This window comes from Neovison vison, chromosome 6, assembly GCF_020171115.1.
Source record: "Neovison vison isolate M4711 chromosome 6, ASM_NN_V1, whole genome shotgun sequence".
Classification (NCBI taxonomy): domain Eukaryota; kingdom Metazoa; phylum Chordata; class Mammalia; order Carnivora; family Mustelidae; genus Neogale; species Neogale vison.
Genome location: NC_058096.1, coordinates 3,252,389 through 3,271,291, shown reverse-complemented (window position 1 = coordinate 3,271,291; position 18,903 = coordinate 3,252,389). Strand labels below are relative to the sequence as shown.

The following is an 18,903-nucleotide window of genomic DNA, read 5'->3' as shown; positions in this document are numbered from 1 at the left end:
GAGAGGGGAAAAATGTGACCCGCCTTTAATTAGTAAGCAAGGTAAGCAAGGTAAGCGAACCTTTTCAGAAACTTCACATAAGAGAGTCTTTGGAGCACAGATTCTCCTTTTATAAAAGAACAGATAGGTCCTGCCCAGTGCTGAGCCAGCACAGCAAGAGAGGCAGGCAAAATGCCAGCTCGGGGTGGAGGGTTCTCCGTGTGATTGAGTCCAAGCTTAGACTCACAGCTGCTCTGGAGACCAAGGAGAGGGAGCCCAAGGGTGTTCTCACAGCACTCGATAGAGACTAGAGACACTTCACACATTCTGTAAGGGGCCTCTCCGTCCCGAGGGATTTCTGCACACACAACACAGCTTTAAAATGTTTGATCAGGAGAGAGCATAGCCCCGCTGCTCTGGGGACTGAGCCCCTTTGGAAGTCTAGTGGAGTAGAGCTAGATGCATTCATTGATTCACCAAATATTGATGGGCCATCTGCCATGAGCCAGGCACTCTAGACTCACAGCAGATGGCAGAGGGGACAAAGCCTTCACCTGTGGTCTCAGGTGATGACAGATGCTAGGAAGAAATGAAGCTGGGAGGGGCTTAGAGAGTGATCAGACAGGGGTTGGGGGAAGACTTCTAGGAAGAAGTGGTATTTCAGTGGAGACCTCAATGATGAGATAAAGTAGGTCTTGTGAGCTAGGAGGGGAGACTGTTTTAAGCCCAGGACCATCAACTCCAAAAGCCTGGAGAATATGAGCTGGGGGTCTTTGAGGAACCCCAAGAAAACCTATATGCTTGCAGATCGGCGGGTCATGGAAGGCTTGGACCATTGGAAGGACTCTGATTTGGTTTCCGTGTGACGAAAATCCACCAACGATCTGAGTAGGGCAAGGTCAGTTCTGTGCATGTGTACGGAGCATAGGGACAGAGGTGAAGTCACAGGAAGCCAGCAGGAAACTACTGAAGACCTGGGCCACCATAGCAGTGACTTGGACCAGGATGCTGGTGGTGCAAATGGAGAACAAGAGCGGGTTTGGGGGTTGATTTTAAAGATAGAGTGGGCAGGATTGGCCAATGGCAGCTATAGCCAGAGAGATACATTCAGCCAGTTGTGGTGTGACTCAGTTTTGTTTTCCTACCTCTCAGCACCTGTGCACATACATCTCAATGTTTTTGGATTTAAGACCGGGAATATTTCAAGCTCATACACACCCCCTTCACATCTTTGCTAACTACTCTCTCCAGTCCTTGAACAAACATTTGCCCTCGAAGACAGAGATAGGAGACTTAGAACTTGATTCTTTCTCCGTTTTCACTGGAGTGCTGTAGGCAATGTGCCAATGGAATACCACTCTCAGAGGACAGTCTAGAATGTACACTCATGGCGCCTGGCACAGGGATGAGTGTGTGATGAGGCTCCAGGCGCACGGTTGAGCTGATCATAAACTAAGGTGATGGAACAATACTGAGTAGACAGGTAGAAAACCAGAAACAATCATGAATTCACATATGTTGTATTAATACATTAACAGGTTAACATCTTGGATGTGTGTTAAATGAGGTCAGTTTGCTAAGGTAGAGCAGGGAGTTGACCCATGATGATGGCTGAACTTCTATGACCATGTAGTAGCTCTCAGAAAGCTCACCTACAAATTGATTTCATCAATCTCAAAACACAACTTTAAGGAAAGAGAAATCATCGTACCTAGAACTGGCATTCACCAAGGTGGTGTCTTGCGTGGTCTTGGTTTGGAGGTATGAGAAGGGGAGGGGAACCCCTAGGGGTCTCCTTGGAGCTGTGAAGTTTTCGTAACCATTGGCACACAGCTTGAGTTCCAAGCATTGTATCAGTTTCCACCTTTTTATTTATTTATTTTTTTAATTTGAGAGAGAAGGAGAGAGAATATGAGCAGAGTAAGGGGCAGGGAGTGAAAAAGGCTGATGGTGGGCTCCATCCCAGGACCCTGGGATCATGACCTGAGCTGAAGGTGACGCTCAACCAACCGAGCCACCCAGGCCCCCCTCAGTCTCCACCTGGATCCCATTGGTGAGAGAAGGAAGCTTTGGGAGTTGGCCCCAAGAAGTGTCCATCAAGAAGGTTTTGTCTTTCCACTACTCGTCTTGGAAGATAACTTTTCAAGCTAAGGAAAAGGGACAAGGCTGGATTGGTCATTTCCTGGCTTACATAAATAAGATTTTAAAAAAAGAGAGAGAGAGAAATTTGTATTTTAATATGTTATAAAGACAATTGCTCAGAAAGTGATTTACCTTTGAGAAAAGAAAAATATGTTTGAGTGGAGGCTATATTCCAGACCCCAAATCTACTTTTTTTTTTCTTCTGGTCACAGGCTTTTTCTACTTTGAGACTTTCAAATTTGAGCTATTTGATTATGAAATTATTTCATCTTTTTAATTCCTCAAAGAAGAAGGATATTAAAAAACATAATTAACTTATGTTTAAAGATAAAATATTGAACGATTTTCCTCTGAAATGCAGAAGAACACAGGGAGATGCACTGTACAGAAGATGCCATATCTATTCAACAACGGGGTCCAAGCCGGTGCAGTAAAAGAAGAAGAGGAAAAGGAAGAGGAAGAAGAAGGAGAAAGAAGGAAGAAAGAAGAAGAAAGAAGAGGAGGAAGAGAAAAAAAGAAGATAAGAAAAGGGAAAAAAGAGAGGAGAAGGAAGTTGGGGGAAATTGGAAGCGGACGTGAACCATGAGAGACTATGGACTCTGAAAAACAATCTGAGGGTTTTGAAGGGGCGGGCGGTGGGAGGTTGGGTTACCAGGTGGTGGGTATTATAGAGGGCACGGATTGCATGGAGCACTGGGTGTGGTGCAAAAATAATGAATACTGTTATGCTGAAAATAAATAAAAAATAAATTAAAAAAAGAAAACTAGAAAAGAAAAAGAGAAATAAAAAAATTTTTAAAGTAAAGAATACGTACTGGTAAGAAAGAAAGAAGTGTATTATTTTTTTTTTAAAGATTTTATTTATTTATTTGACAGAGACAGATCACAAGTAGGCAGAGAGGCAGGCAGAGAGAGAGGAGGAAGCAGGCTCCCTGCTGAGCAGAGAGCCCGATTCGGGGCTTGATCCCAGAACCCTGAGATCATGACCTGAGCCGAAGGCAGCGGCTTAACCCACTGAGCCACCCAGGCACCCAGAAGTGTATTATTTATCGACACAACTCCTTTTGTACATAGAATATTTTTCAAATTCTAGAGATTGGTTACTGGAATTAATAAGTAAGCCCAACAAGACATTTGGATGTAAATTAAATTAAAACAATGTGAAATCAATAGTATTTTGAATCACCAGCAACAAAGAGTATGAGTATGAAATTGAAAAAAAATAATTTACAGTGACATTGAAAATGATCAAATACTTCAGAATAATCTAACTCATATTGGAAGACATCTACACAGAGAATTACACAACAGAATTGAAAGAAAATCTGATAACTCTATTCCAGGAAATTTAACAACTTGGATAAAATGATCAAGTTCCTTGAAAAACAACTTAATGAAACCAATGCAAGAAGAATATTCTTGTATCTATTAAAAAAATTAAATCCATAATTTAAACCTTTCTAAAAAAAATTCTAGGCCCAGATGACTTTACTGATATATCTTTTCAAACATTTAAGACGTTACACCCGTCTTACAAAACTCAGAGAATCAGGAAAGAGGAAATATTTCCCAACTCATGTGTGAGGCCAGAATAACACTGACCCTTAGGGCGACCAACTCTCCTCATTTGCTAGGGATTGAGATGGGGTTTTCTAGAATAGGAACTTTCAGTGTTGTGACCAGGAACTCTTCGGATTATTGTAATGAGTTGATCACTCTATTGCCACCAAAACCTGACAAGGAAATTATAAGAATGGAAAAGAACAGGCCATGCTAATTAACAAGCACAGATGCCAAAAATTCTAAATGAAGTATTAACAAATTGATTAATATCTACACAGGATAACATGATCAAAGCTTTATCTTAGAAACCAAGGTTGATTTAACATTCCAAGTTCAATTGGAATAAGCTACCTCATTCACTGAATAAAGAAGAAAAACAACACGATCATCTCAATAGATGCAGGAAAAGCTTTTGATAAAATTCAGTACCTGTTTTAACGAGGTTTTTTTTTTTAAATATCTAAGTGAATTAGTAGTAAAGAAAATTATTTAATATAATAAGGGGTACCTACCCTAAACTCATACTCAGCATGTCACTGGAGATCTTTGCCACAGTGATTTGGCATGGAGAGGAAAAAAAAGTTTATAAATATTAAAAAGGAAGGGGGAAATTGGCATTTTTTGAAGATGACATAACTAAGTACATAGAAAATCAAAAAGAATCTACAAAATATTAGAGTTAATAAGTGATCTTGGCCAAACTGTTGGATGTGATGTCAATATATGAGAATCAATAATATTTCTACATACTGACAACAAATGGAAATAGGAATTTTTTAAAACTATAGCAACACATAGGAATAAACTTAGTGATGGAAGTACAAGACCCTGAAGTCACAAAACACTACTAAGAGAAAGTAAATAGAGACATATACCATATTCATGGAATGGAAGAATCAATATTGTTAAAACTGACCTATAGATTCAACATAATCTCCCCAAAACCCCAGCAGGCCTATTTTTGTTGAAAATCAGCATACTGTTTTTATTGTTCTTAGTATTCCTTCTCTTTCCTTTGTAATATAAATTTTATTGTGGCTTAATTTACACACCCAATCTGAGGGTTTGGTCCAGTCGGTCTTGAAGACCTACACATCCTTATCAGGATAGAGGACATTTCCATCACCCCCCAAACTCCCTCAGACCCTCGCCTTGGGCAACTACTTATCTGTTTCCTGTCTCTGTAGTTCAGTTTTACCTGGTTTTAGAGTTTCATTTAAGTAGAATCATACAGTATATATGATCTTGAATCTGGCTTCTTTAAATCAAAACAATGTTGTTTGGAATTCATCCTGCTCTCTCACGAGACAGAAGTATGTTGTTGCTATTGACAAGTGTTACTCGTGGACCGAAGACGCCGTAACTTACGTAGGCATTCAGCAGTGGATGGATTTCTGGATTCCTTCTAGTTTGGGTCTACTGTGGATAAAGCCATGGTGGACATTCACATAAAATCTCCACGTGGTCCCGCCTTTTTACCTCCCCTTGGTAGATAGCTAAATTTGTAGATTTGTCGCAGAGCAAATACATGTGGAGCTGTACGAGGAACTGTCCAAACGTTTTCCAAAATGCTGGGACGATGCCTAAGAGCTCCAAGTGTTCCACGGCCTTGTTAAAATGTAGTCTTGTCGATCTCTCCAACATTTGCTCTTCTGGTAAAGGTGTTGGAGCTCTGGAACGCAAACCCCATGTGGGAACGGGGCTGGGGGATGCCATACCCCAGCACCCTGCAAAGAGAATTCTGAAAAACCAACATCTCATACAAACAGGATATTAGCTATTGTCAGAAAGATCAAAAGGGCTTGAGGTTTTTCTTCACGCTCTCAGGAAGCCTTGCCTGTCTCACTCTCTCTGGCTTCATCTATTCATTTCTGTCCGCAGGCAGGAAGAGATGGCAGCCGCAGAGACTCAGCTCTACGCCAAGGTCTCCAACAAGCACAAGGGCCGTGGCACTGCCTCGCTCTTGGACCCCCTCCTGGGAATGGGCTTCCCAGCCCATACGGCGTGAGTACTGTCCCCGGCCCCGCAGGCCCCTGGGGGTGTGTCCTAGGCCCCCAACCCTTCTGCCCTTTGTAGCACAACTGCCGGGAGCTCAGAGTGCTTGCTTCCTGCCCAAGGCGTGCACCTTGCAGGGTGAGGTACTGTCTCAAAAGAGGGCCCTTTTCTGCTTCTTCTGAATGACATGATGCGGACCTTTACAGACAAGCTCTGCTGGCGGGCAGGTCAAAGGACCTTGTGATGTAAACAAAATTGGGAGTCATTTATTCCTGGGGCACCTCCATTTTTCCGGGTTTGGAGGAGTGTGGGCCTAGCCGTGCCCTCTCTGAGATGACACTACAAGTGTTTCTGACTCTCCACTGAAGGGGGCTCTTGAGAGAACCCCCAACAAGGATGTATTTCTAAATGGTACAGGGCAACCTTCATCTACAGGGAAAAGTCTCTTCAGTATCTGATCAGTGAAAGAGCTGGTTAGGAAGTGAGGGAACAGCATTGACTCGATGCTGCTTACCCAAGGAGAAGGTCCCCACATGGAACGTTTCAACCTTAAGAGCCACCCTTTCAGAGAGAAAAGTCCCTAAAAGCAATGAGCTATGATAAGGGCCTGAGGTACTAAGTTTTTACAGGCTTATTCACGCAGGGAAACGCATCCGAAGACCCGTTAAGGGGCATTAGACGGAGCGTCTGGTCTTCAGCTCAGGTCATGATCCTGGGGTCCTGGGACCGGGCTCCCTGCCCCACGGGGGTCCTACTTCTCCCTCTCTCTGCCACTCCCCCTGTTTGTGCTCCCTCTGTCTCTCTGTCAAAGGAATAAATAAATTCTTAAAAAAAAAAAAAAAGTACCTGTAAGTAACTCTGGATTGGGGAGGGGACCAAAGGTTCCTTAACCATGAAAACAAAGCCTGAGCAAATTGGCCAAAATCACTTGGGAGGTACACTCCTTGCTTTTCTCACCTAAATCAGAACCTTGTCTCCTTTATACTAATGATAAACCAGGGATCTTTGACACAAGCCGTGGAACCATGTGCCACCCCACCTGGGCACCTTCCCTCGGGTGCAGCCGGGGACATGGAGGCCCAAGAGCACAGGCAGTGGGGGAGGCAGGACCCCCCTCTCGGCCCCTCTAAAGCCCATGCTTTACTATGCTACTGAAGCTGGAGGCAGACTCAGAATCCCTCGAAATGAAACCAAGGTCATCGCCGTCCGGGTCCACCAGCAGCAGCACGGGGCCTTGCCATGTTGCTTTGCTCGTTGACTCCAGAGACTTCCGGGCTCCGTTCCCGAGCGAGCTGCCTTAGTGAGCCGGCGTCCGTCCTGTCCAATTGGTCCCATTCAGCGAAACTTAATTCAGCGTGTGTACGTCCTGGGTGACTGTGATGGGCGCAGCTCCGCTGGGCCTCGGGGACCGTGCGGGCTGGTGGAGGGACAAACAGACACAGGTCTGTAGAGGTGAACCACAGTGCCCAGACGTGCAGTGGGGAGACAGCATGGGCTTCCCCGTCCACCTCCCTGGCAGGTTTGGGGAAGTTATCCCGGAGGAAGGACGTCTGAGCCAAACTTGGGGGAGTCCGTGCTGTTTCTCTGGGGTGTGTCGGCACATGGCTGCCTTATGTCACGGAGGTGCGTGTGCAAGCCGGGAGCCGGGGATGCGGCCCCTCACGGCCACCTTCTGGACCCGAGAGCGGGTTCACCTGGCTTCGGGGTGGGGGGCGGGGGCTGGCCGAGGAGGCAGGATTGCCGGCACTGTTGGAGCCGGTGCCCAGAACTGAAGGCGGGCGGGCCTGAGCGGGGAGGAATGAGCAGGTGTGCGTTTTCAGAAACCACAGTGATGCCACACGGAGATGGAGGCCCGGGCAGGGCATCCAGCTGCCAAGTCCAGCCGTCCGGGCCCTCATGGGGGCCCCCCAAAGGTCCCCTGCGCTGCAGGGCCTCCCCTGCCTCTCCCCTGCTTCCCCAAAGAACGGAAGGCAGATCTCTGAATGCTCCTCTCGTCTCCTGCAGGCTGAAGGCGTTGGCAGCTACGGGAAGAAAGACAGCGGAGGAGGCATGTGATTGGTGAGTAGGGCTGTCTCCGCGGACCTGCTGCGGACTTGGCTTTAAAGCTCTGTAGGGTGGACACGGGGAGGTGCCCTGCACATGCCAGGCGGCCAGGGAGGGAGTCCCTGCTTATCCACCCAGAGCCAGAGAAAAGGAGAAAAGAATCAGCGTTTAAAATGGCAAACGGTGGAGAGAGATTGAAATTTGAACAAGCCTTTCTTCACCTTAAAATCCGAGTTTACCCAAATGTGACGATCAAAGAAGAAAGACATCCACGTCGTCTGTTGAGTAAATAGGGAAGATACAAAACAGAGGTCCTCACTCTCTCAGGCCACCTCTGATGGGGAGACGGTTTGCTGCTGGTCCTGGATGCCCCCTGAGGCCTCAGGGGCCAGGGAGTGGGGCCCGGGGGAGGAACTCGGGATTCCAGGAGGCTCTGCCGTCAACCAGTTACGCACTCGGAAAGCCGCCCACCGCTTCAGTCCTCGGCTTTCTGCTCTGGGAGAATAGGTGCCGTGTTCTCTAGCTCCCAGCCCCCACTGAATGTGCCATGATGCTCTCATTCTGCCCCAAGGCGGGAAGTCCCCTCACGCCCTGTTCTGGAAAATCACAGTAAAAATCAAGCAATAAAAACTAGGTCTCAGCTAACTGGGGTCCCTCCCAGAGCAGGATGGCAAATACCGACAGTGGGTCTCTGAGTGGCCAGTATGTCCCCACTGGGAACCCCCTTTGTCCCCCCAAAATTCTACACCAAGGGCAATTGATGTAATCCCTTTGCCAGACAAAGGGAAACACCCAGGATCCTCTGGGCTGGGCTAACTCTAAAGTTGGTTGTTAAATTTGAATTTCAAACGAAACCGACTGCCTCAAGGGCCATGGTGACTTCCTGCAAGTCGCAACTCAGCCAAGAGGACCACAAGTCCCAACTGAGACTTGGGGAGACAGTGGGGTCCCCCAGGCTCTACCGGAGTGGGCCAACCTTAGCTAACCCAGGAAGTGCCATTTCAGATACCATTAAAAATGAAAGGCAGCTTCAAGGGTCCACGTGGGTGAGCAGAAGGGGGGGGTCTCTCCTTGTCCTGGCTGCGGTCTGGGGGTGCACCAACGTTACCGCCCACCATGGACTTCCACGTCCATGTCCATGTCCAGGTTCACATCCGTGTCCAGGTCTGTGCCTTGGGAACACAGAAAGGGCCCAAGAAGCATGAACAAAGGTCTTGATTACTGTGAAATGAAACTGTTCACCGAGAAGCCAGCATAGGCGTCCAGGAGTGGAACGGAGGAGGGAAACACCACGGGCGTGACGAGCGTGCACGGCCCTCGGAAGGGTCATCCTGACACACCTAACCCTGCGCCCGCCCACGGACAGGGATCAACCACAATAACACGGTGCGGACTAAACACAACGCGACCCGCAGAATAATGTAAACCGTCGCTTCTGATTATAAAAAACACACGCGCATGTTGTCTGCATGTTGGCTACTTAAGTTTCTGGAAGGAAAAGCGAACAGTGAAGGAGGCATTTGCGCAGGACAGGGGTGCGGAGCGCCCCTGTTGGTGTTTTGCTCCTAAGGAGACCCCGTGGCGCCTGGTGCCTGTTTCCCCAGGGGCCACGTCCCACCCACTGAATTCAATATTGCGCCTCGGGCCTTTCTCAGCATCACGAGAAATTCTTTAAAACCGTGACTCCTGATGAATAATCCCAACATAAAATACCTCGCATGGGCCGTGTGACTTGCTTTCCCCTTCGGAGAAGTTTCTGGAAGTAGAATTGTCAGCTCAAATGGAGTGGGCCTTTGAAGCCTCTTGGTGCGGCCTGACGGTCTGATTTTTACAGATGTTCCACAGACCCACTGCCCCTTTGACACGTGGAGCAGAACCTTCTTCCCTTCAAAAATGTGTTAATTTGGCAGATGAGGAAACGACGCCTCATGGTTGTCTTAACTCTTGTTTCTGTCATCGGTGAGAACGAACTCGAATTTGGGGTTGTTTATCATCTCTCCTTGTCCTTAAAATAACCGTCTGCATTCAAAGAAAGTATAGAATAGCCACCTACATTTTGTCTAGTTGTGTTTTGGTGGGGGGTTTGGTGGTGTTGGCTTTTACACTCAATTTGAAGTCGGATGGAATGAAACGTGAATGTTTTCTACAAGTTTTCTGGCGCCCAGGACTGAAGACCAAGCCAACTTCTCTCAGTCTTGGTCTTTGGCCGGGAATCGGACCAACGTGGGGCAGAGCCAGGGACGAGGGGACCTGACGCCACTCTGCGGCCACACCAGCCCTGGGCGCACTGGGCCTCGCCAAGAGGGGCTGGCGGTGAGTTGGTGCGCCGTGGACGTGGCTGGCACCGAGTGGCCGCGCTCCCCACGTGGGGCCATCGTCCTGCCGACACGGCAGTGGGCGTGAGCTCCCTGCTCTCTTGCAGGCTACGTTGTCACCGCAACGACCCATCTCTGGACGACCCCATCCCCCAGGAGTACGCCCTCTTCCTCTGCCCCACGGGAACCCTGCTGGAAAAGCTGCAGGAGTTCTGGAGGGAGAGCAAGCGTCAGTGCACGAAGAACCGAGCCCACGAGGTCTTCCCTCACATAACGCTCTGTGACTTCTTCACGGTGAGTCGGCCCCACGTGCCTTCAGTGCCCCTTAACACGCCGCTGGGGGCAGCTCCCTGCTACATCTAGGCGCTGCTGGAAGTCACTGAGGGCAGCCCCGTGATCTATTTCCACGGTGGCCCGCAGACGTCGCACTTGCTGGCCCCTTCATGTGGGACACCCTTCACTCTTCTCATCTGGGCAACTCCTACACATTCCTCAAAGCCCCGCTTACTTAGCCCCTCCCTCTGTTGAGTCTTGCCCGGCTCCCCAGGCAGAAGGGGCCGCCCTCTGTGCACCCACCATCATGTTGTTTGTGTCTCTAGTGGCACTGGGTGCTGTGACAATGTGTCTGGTGCCACCCTGCACCCCATACGAGACTGAATCCCTCCAGAGAAGGTAGATGCCTCCCTCCTCTTGGTACCCCGAGCCTAGCACAGTGCCTCAGAGCAGGTGTTTCGGAGATGTGTGACCTGAAGAATGGTGCTGCTGGCCCGTCCCAAAGGTCACAAACACGGGACTCTTCCCTGCTTCAGGGACCAGCCCTGGTCGAGAAGTCAGTCAAACAGGCAGCCTCACAGGGTCCAGGGAAGGTGAGGAGGACCTGGGCCTGCTCAGAAGAGAAGAAGCAGGCAGCAGAGGGAGGGAGGCAGGGAGGGACAGGCAGCCACTTCCTCTGCAGCTCCCCACCAGAGGAATGTGGGGACACTCCGTGGCCGGCCCCCTCGGCTGTCAGCAGCTCCACCCATTTCAGGGGGCCCACCAGGACCTGAAGAGCGCCCCGTCCCCAACTCCACAGCGTGCCTGGAAGGGGCTACAAGCCTCTGCAGGAGACCTTCCCAGCAGGTGCCCCGGGAGCCTGTGCGCCATCCCCGTCTGCAGGGAAGGGGGGTCCCAAGGCACAGAACTTCTGGAGCCCAAACCAGAAAAGTCTTGGGCAAACCAGCGTGAGTAGGTCCCCTTCCTTTGCCAGTGACAGCATTTGTGACAGTCAGACTCTTTCCCGGCATGTCCTGGGTAGCTCATCAGGGAAAGGAAGGCCGCCCAGCTGGTGACGAAAGTAACCTTAGAAACAGGCGCGCTTCATCACGGCAGCCAGGGGTCCGGCTGGCCTGCCAGCTCCTCTTCCCAACCCCTGGGGACACGTGCCCAGCACGCACATGTCCACACAGACACTCAGAGACACACACTACGTGACACACACAGACACAGACTTAGATACACACGCATGCCCCTTCCTTCTCCTGTGTCAGCCACCCCACTGACCCCCAGCCGGGGCTGGCCGAGTCCCTTCCCTGGCAGGAGAACAGCAGAGGGACCGAGTGTCTCCCTCTGGTGCCGTGAAAGGACAACGTTCAGCCTCACGGGCTGATGTCCCGCCGCAGCTTTGCTTGTACGACTCTGGGCTTCCAGACCGCTTACCGGAGACCCAGAGACGCAAGGGGGACGGACAGTGACTTCTTCACAGTTACGCCTCCCGGGGTCACGCACTTTCCCAGGCCCTGCACGGGCCACAAAGATGCGACAGATGGGCAAACGGAGTGAGGGGCTGGTCAGAAGGGGACATGAAAATGCATATTACACTCTATGCACATTAATGCACATAATACATCTTGAAACCGTAACGCGGTTGGGTCCGCGGAGGAGGAAAGGGGCTGTGAGAAATTTGGAGGGAGCCCGCTGCCGAGAAGAGCAGAGCTCGGGCTGATTTCCTGTGGGGAGGGGCAGGGGGCAGGCAGGGGAAGGGTCTGGGTTTCACCGTGGTTTCACCATGGTCCCATGTGGCTGCGTGGCTCTTCCCCACGGAGGAAGGTCTTTAAGCCCAGGAAGTGGCTTGGGCAGCGCTGAGCCCCGGAGCCAGGAGGGTGAGAGGGTGTGAGTGGGGAAGGGCACCGAGGGCGCCCACTGTGTCCACGGTCCTGGCAGGCAGGCTGAGCAGTGTAGACAGCCCTCTGCAGGCCACAGGGGAGCACCTGCTGCCTCGGGGCAGAGGGTGGCATGGCATTAGGTAACATGGTCAGGCAGAAGTTGTGCAGGGAAAGGGGCGGGGGCAGTGGGGAGACTGGGTCGGAGCCTGTGTTAGTCACGGCCCCCCAAGAAGCAGACCCCAAGGAGGAATTAGAAGTGCAAGAGGTTTATTTGGGAGAAACACCTCTGAATGGCAAAGAAGAAAGGGACAGGCAGGAGAGGGGAGGGGGACTGGGCAGCTCCGAGAAGGACAGCGGGCCGACAGGGAGCCTGGAAGCTTGCACCACTTCCAAGGAAACCACATCAGGGGCAGTGACTGGCTTGGTCACTGTGGGATTGTGGCCACATGCCCGGACTTTGGCCACCGTCCTCCTCACTGTGAGCTCTGGGCAGTGCTGCCTCGGAGTCTACGGGAAACCTCCAGAAGCCGAATGATGCAACGCTGACCACAGCTGTGGGTTGAGTTGACATGACATGGAGGGACGGGAGGTAGCGACGGTGACAAGGGACTTCCAACCCAGACACTTAAGATATTCCATTCCAAAAGGAATTTTACCCGCGATCTCTAAGAAACTGAGGACCAGGTGATAGAACAAATCCATAACCCCAGTCCTTAACAGGGCGAGAGAACGGAGCCCAGCATCGCCCCCAGAAATAGGCTCGGTGGGCTGCACGATTTTTCTTAACCAAGTTCATAGTTGACCTTCTAACAAGAGGCGAGAAAACACCCCCTCGGTCTCCTCTCCCTCAGTGCGAAGACCACAAGGTCGAGTGTCTGTATGAGGCTCTGAAGAGAGCTGGGGACAGGATCCTGGGTTCCTTCCCCGCGGTGGTCCCTCTGGTCCTGCACTCTTCCGTCAGCTATCTGGGCTTCTTCGTGAACGACGGCCCCGCAGACGTCATCCGGGAACTCGCCCTGACGTTCGCCACGGAAGCCTCTGTCTTGGCAGGTAGGTGGTCCTGGCCAGTTGCACAGGAAGGGCACGGTTAATAGGGAGTGACCGCTCTGTGTCTGGGGCCGGGCTTGCTCCTGGGGTACGGTGGGTCGGCCGCACGGAGCAGGGCAGGGTGCAGGCTGCTCCTTACTTACTTCAGAGAGCAGACCCCGAGGACCCACGGTCCCTTTCTTCTCTAAGTGGGAATACCTTTGTTTGCATCAGTGTGGTTTCTCCAAGCACTTGACACGTTCCAGCTGCCCGGGGAAACGGTCCCAGGAGGGGACGTTGCGTGGCCACGTGAAGGCCGTGGATTACAGGCCCATGTTGGGGGAGGGGGGCTCCCCAGCCCTAGGCCCACCTTGGGCAGATCCCTTCCTGGGGTCTGCGCTCTGTCTAAAACCAAGTCCTAGCTGGGTTTTGTTGATGTCTTAGGAAGGAGCACACTCTTCTCTTGTTGGCCTCTTGGGGAAGGATCGTCTGGACTCCCTCTGAGCGTCTGCAAATCTCCCTTCCCCCCAGCACCTGCGCTGGTCTGGAGATGGGCTCCAGCTGGGGTCGGTGGGAGGGACTCTGGACTTCCTCCCGGGTCTCTGGTTGGCGCCGGGCCTTCCTGAGCCTCATCAGCTCCACGACCTGCTCTTCCTTCCCTGCAAATTGGTGAGGGCTCTGACCCTTCCAGCATCAAGCCCGTTTCTGTGGCCCTTCCCCATCGGCCCTGGCACAGGGAAGGCACTCAGGGCTGTGACTCCAAGGACCTTGGCAGGGAGACCCCACACTGCCCTCTGCAGGCGTCCAGCGGCCCCGTTCTCAGATGCGCCTGGTCAGGGATCCGGCCACATCGGGAGGTCACTGAACACCGGCTTTCTGCTAGGAGGCTGGCCTCTGGCCTCTGGGGTCCTACTTCCTGGGTGATAATCGGCTTAGCCTGTGTCTTTGCAGATCGGTGTCCTTTATATGGGCAAGAGTCGAGCACTGGCTCTTTAATGTCCTTGCTCCCAAAGGACAACGTGCTCTCCTCGTGTCCTGTCGGCCCCTGGCCGGGGGGCGGGCACAGCACCTCTCTCTTTTTTTTTTTTTTTTTTTAAGATTTTATTTTTATTTATTTATTTGACAGAGAGAGATCACAAGTAGACAGAGAGGCAGGCAGAGAGAGAGAGAGGAGGAAGCAGACTCCCTGCTGAGCAGAGAGCCTGATGCGGGGCTCAATCCCAGGACCCTGGGATCATGACCTGAGCCGAAGGCAGAGGCTTTAACCCACTGAGCCACCCAGGCGCCCCACCACCACCTCTTTTGATGCCTCGCACCCCCCCAACAGAGGTCTCATGGGCCCCGTTTTAAAAGTGAAGAGACGGAGGCCTATGAAGAGTAGCCTGCCCAAGGTCGCTATCATGGAGTGAAAAGGACCCTAAAGTTCCCCTCCCCCCAGAACCGTAGAGAAGGACTTTATTGGGTAACGGGGTCTCTGAAGATGTAATCAGTTAAGAAGAGGCCAGACTGGACTCAGGTAGGCCCCCCGTTCAGTGACCGGTGTCCCTCTAAGAGAGGACAGGACACCCAGAGATGCGGGAGGAGGCTGCGGGAGAGGAAGGCAGAGATGTGGGGACGCAGCCACAAGCCAAGGAGCTCCAGGAGCCCTGGGAACCCGACGCGGCAGGAGGGACCCTGCCCAGAGCCTTCTGAGGGAGGGCAGGGCTGCCCACCCCTGGGTTTCGGACTTCTGGCCTCCAGCCTGTGAAAGAACATGTTTCTGTTGGTTCAAACCCCGCAGCCCGTGGCCATTTGTGAAAACAGGCCCAGGGGACCACGTCCCCTAAGCAGGGGTCAGAGCTGGAACGTGGGTCCAGCCCTGTCTCGCTCGGCCCACCTGGGCTCCTGCTGACCCGCCCTGCGCTCCCATGGTAGTGGCTGCAATGGCCCCGTCTCTTGCCCAGGTGCTCCACACCTGCGCCCTGGGCTGGACCCTGCGGGGTGGGGAGCCGCCGTCCCCTCCAGCGTGTCCTGCCTCCCTCTAAGGCAAGTGTGTCCTCCCCCGCCACCACGCCGTCGCCGGCGAAATGCCCCCACAGGCAGGGCCTGCAGAGAGCAGACCAGACAAGGCCCCATTCGGAAGTCGTGCGTGGTTCACCGATGACTCGAAGGACAAGCGTGGGTCTTTCCCTGGCCACGCGACTCATGTGGCAAGGCCATCCTCCCCCCAGTGCTGAAACACCTCAGGGAGGAATTTCCCTACCAACCACCCACGACCTCAATCTTGGCTTCTCTCCCCAACAGTTTCTCATTTGCCGCTAAAGGCTCATGTAGGGGGTGGGAGGCATCGGCGGGGCCACCGGGTCTGGGTCCAGGAAGCGATGGCAACAGCGGTGACATTTTCTAGGGGAGATCAGAGCCTGTCTGCTGGTGTGGGTTGCCCAGGAGAGGGGCGCCAGGGGACCAGTATTTACTAAAAGACTCCCAGAGACGGGAATGAAGAGACTGGTTTCAGGGCAGCCCCAGCCGGGGGTGGTCCCTGTCCCCAAACTGTCGCTGTCAGAGCGAAAGCTGAGTCGGGCCAGGATGCTTCCAGGGTCACCCACCATCCGTCTACCTGATTCCAAGTCTGCCTGCTCCGTCGGTCTCTGCCTCCCTAGAACGTAAAGTCCTTTGTGGCGCGGCTGAGAGCAGATCCTGGGCGACATCAGGGCCCTCGGGTAGCGGGGAGGAGCTGGGGCCCCCAAAATGACCCGGGGCTGGCTACTCCGAGGGCTTCCTGCTTGGCCAAAGGGACGGAAACCGTAGCGATCCTGCCACGTTCGACACAGCCGAGTTGCCTGTGATGTTTTCTTGCTGAGATTCCGCGGCCGAACCAAACCCCGCTGAGCTGCAGCACCAGCCTGTCGGGCCAGGCCGCTGCGTAAGGTGCCCATCGTGGGGAATGAAGGAGACGCTGTTCTCTGTGTCTGCTTTGGTCAACTGTTTGGGCAACGAGCCGGCAAATCCCCAGGCTCCAAACAACCCCCAGCCCTTATCTCTACCCCTTCCCTGCCCCTTGTCAGATCCGCAGTCCCCAGCCATGCCCTCTGTAAGCTGAACTCAGCAGATGGCACATGGGGAGGGGGGGTGGTCCTTGCCTTACCAAGAAAGCCCCCGTGCCTGGGGGAGGGAGTGGGCAGAGGCAGGAGGCATCATGCGGAAAGGCTTTGCACCAACAGTCCTGGGTGCTTGGCCCGCGTGGGTGCGTGGCACCGTGGAAAGGCAGTGCCACGGTGTGGGTTAAAGCGCCCCCCACCCTTGTGTTTGCCCGACCTCCCAGACTGCACTGTGAAGCCTTGCACCAAGCAGCTGCATCTGACCTTGGCCCACAAGTTCTACCCCCACCACCAGAGGACGCTGGAGGAGCTGGCCAGAGCCATCTACCCGGGCCACAGCTGCCAGTGGACCGCCGCGATCTACTCCCGAGATATGCGCTTTGTGCACTACCAGGTGAGCAAACCCCGGCCTGGGGGCCTCGGCCAGAGCAGCCTCGGTCGGGCAGTGCTCTCGGGCTAGATCCTCTGGGGAACAAGTGGCCGGTGAAGCCAGCAGGACACTGACCCCCGGGAGCCCTCCTCTGGAGGTATTTCAGGAAAAGGGAAACCGTCCATTGTTTTTGTCTTCCTTTTTTTTTTTTTTTTTCCTTAATCATGTCCCCTTTTGTGCAATGTGGAACTCGCATTCTTTAATATCGTTGCAAGACCCCAAGTTGAGTGGCTGACACGGAGAGGAGGCCGTGCTCCGGTTCAGACCCAGGGAATTAGCGTGAGTGAATCCAGCGCGTTCTCTGTTGGGTGAGAAGCTACAAGTAATCCTGCCGAGGAAGGCAGATGTGAAAGTCGAATTATGCTCTGGGCTCTTTCCTATTAGAGATCAGTAGATAGTGATATGAGACAGAGAGATGATAGACAGACAGACAGACACCAGGATGCATGTCTGAACCTACCCAAGAATTCTGTGCCACCTTCTAGTATAGGTTTTATCTGTCATCGAAAGCCTTGGTGTGCCTTCAAGTTCTTGGCGGAGACGGGAAAACACTTGGTCTCTTCCAGACCCTCAAGGCCCTCTTCCAGTACAAACCTCAGAACGTGGACGAGCTGACACTAAGCCCCGGCGACTACATCTTCGTGGACCCCACTCAGCAGGAGGAGGCCAGCGAGGGCTGGGTGATTGGGATCTCCCAGCGGACGGGCTGCCAGGGCTTCCTGCCTGAGAACTACACGGAGCCAGCCGGCGAGTCAGACACCTGGGTCAAACACAGGTGAGCGCTGCCTGCGGCGGCCCCGACATCTCTCCCCGGGTTAGTGTCGGAGACCGTCCCTCCCAAAACACAGGCTGCCATATCTGTATGCTTGGAACATTCCATCTCTGGTAAAAATTGCCTTCTCCAAGCTGGCAACATTATCCCTGCAGGTAAACAGTTACTATTTTAACCGATTCCCGGTTTTCTGCGGATCATGTTCGGGAAACATGAATTACTCTATTTGGCTTCTGAGATCATAATCCCAAAACGACTATAAAAGTCACCTCCTTATTATGGACATAAGAGATCACAGAGATCCTAAGCTTGGCTTTATTTATCGTTCTGCTCGATGTGTCGGCTGTACAGTGCTAAGATGCGTGGCTGGTTTTCGGTCGGTCTACGGCAGATGACCGTGCACTTCCGGCTAAAGCAACACACATTCGTTTTCTCCTAGTTTTCATGCATCAGGGGTCTGGGCATGGCTTAGCTCCGGTTTCACAAGGCTGCAGTCAGGTCTGGGCCAGGGCTGGGGTCTCATCTAAGCTCAGGGCCCTCTCCCAAGTGCACGTGGTGTTGGCAGAACTCGTTTCCCAGAAGCCACAGGGCTCCTGGTGGCTCGCTTCTTCAAGTTCAGCTGGAGAATCGCTTCACTTGAGCTTTTTAGCGTCGTCTGGAGAGGCTGAGGGTACTCAGAACCGCCAGGTCCCGGTTCCTTTTGTTCCATTTTCTCACGTGTGTTACTATGAGCAACAAGAGGAAAACGGGCCATGCCTTTAGCGCTGTGCTTGGAAACATTCCTAGCCCCACGACCAACCTCACTGCTGAAAGGTTCTGCTTTCCGCCCACATTCTCACTAAAGTTTCCCCCACTATAGGGTAAGGCTCCCCCTTCCTCCGACTCCCTGTAACGTATTCTCCCCAGCACCCACGTTACCTGGAACAGTCTGTCCAAGCTAGTTCCTGTATCGGGTGTCTCAAAATGCTCCCCACCTCCACCCGCTGCTCAGTCCCGGAATGGCTCCCATGTTTTAGGGATTTGTCCTAGCAACACCCCATGCCCGAGACCAGACTCAGGGCCAGTTAAGGTTTACCCAGAGAGGCAGAACAGCAGAATCGTATATATTATATATGTACAAATTTATATATATTATTGTACATATTTAATACATATAGATACATATATAATATGAATACATTTCTAAAATATATACTATTTTATAGTTAATATACAAAAATGATTTCTTAGTAATACAATAGTTTCCGTTCATGTCATGTTACTTATATGGTGATACATGTGTATGTTACACACCATGTGTATATGCATCCATTCGAGGATTTATTACAAGGAAGTGCCGTGTGTGACAGTGGGGACAAGAAGGGAGGGAGGGAGGGGACCCAACGGGTGGAAACCATGATGGTAGAAGAGCTTGTCCCCG

At 52.2% G+C, this 18,903-nt stretch overlaps 1 protein-coding gene across 1 annotated transcript in view; it reads left to right on the top strand.

The window, feature by feature from the left end:
- The first annotated feature begins 5,575 nt into the window (after window positions 1–5,575).
- The window catches only part of UBASH3A (ubiquitin associated and SH3 domain containing A), a 36,033-nt gene continuing 22,705 nt past the window's right edge, over window positions 5,576–18,903 (top strand). The window contains exons 1-6 of the mRNA XM_044254934.1: window positions 5,576–5,688; window positions 7,684–7,737; window positions 10,145–10,331; window positions 13,030–13,228; window positions 16,506–16,675; window positions 17,278–17,486. Coding sequence (XP_044110869.1) covers window positions 5,576–5,688; window positions 7,684–7,737; window positions 10,145–10,331; window positions 13,030–13,228; window positions 16,506–16,675; window positions 17,278–17,486 — 932 coding nt within the window. The remainder of the gene's footprint in view (window positions 5,689–7,683; window positions 7,738–10,144; window positions 10,332–13,029; window positions 13,229–16,505; window positions 16,676–17,277; window positions 17,487–18,903) is intronic.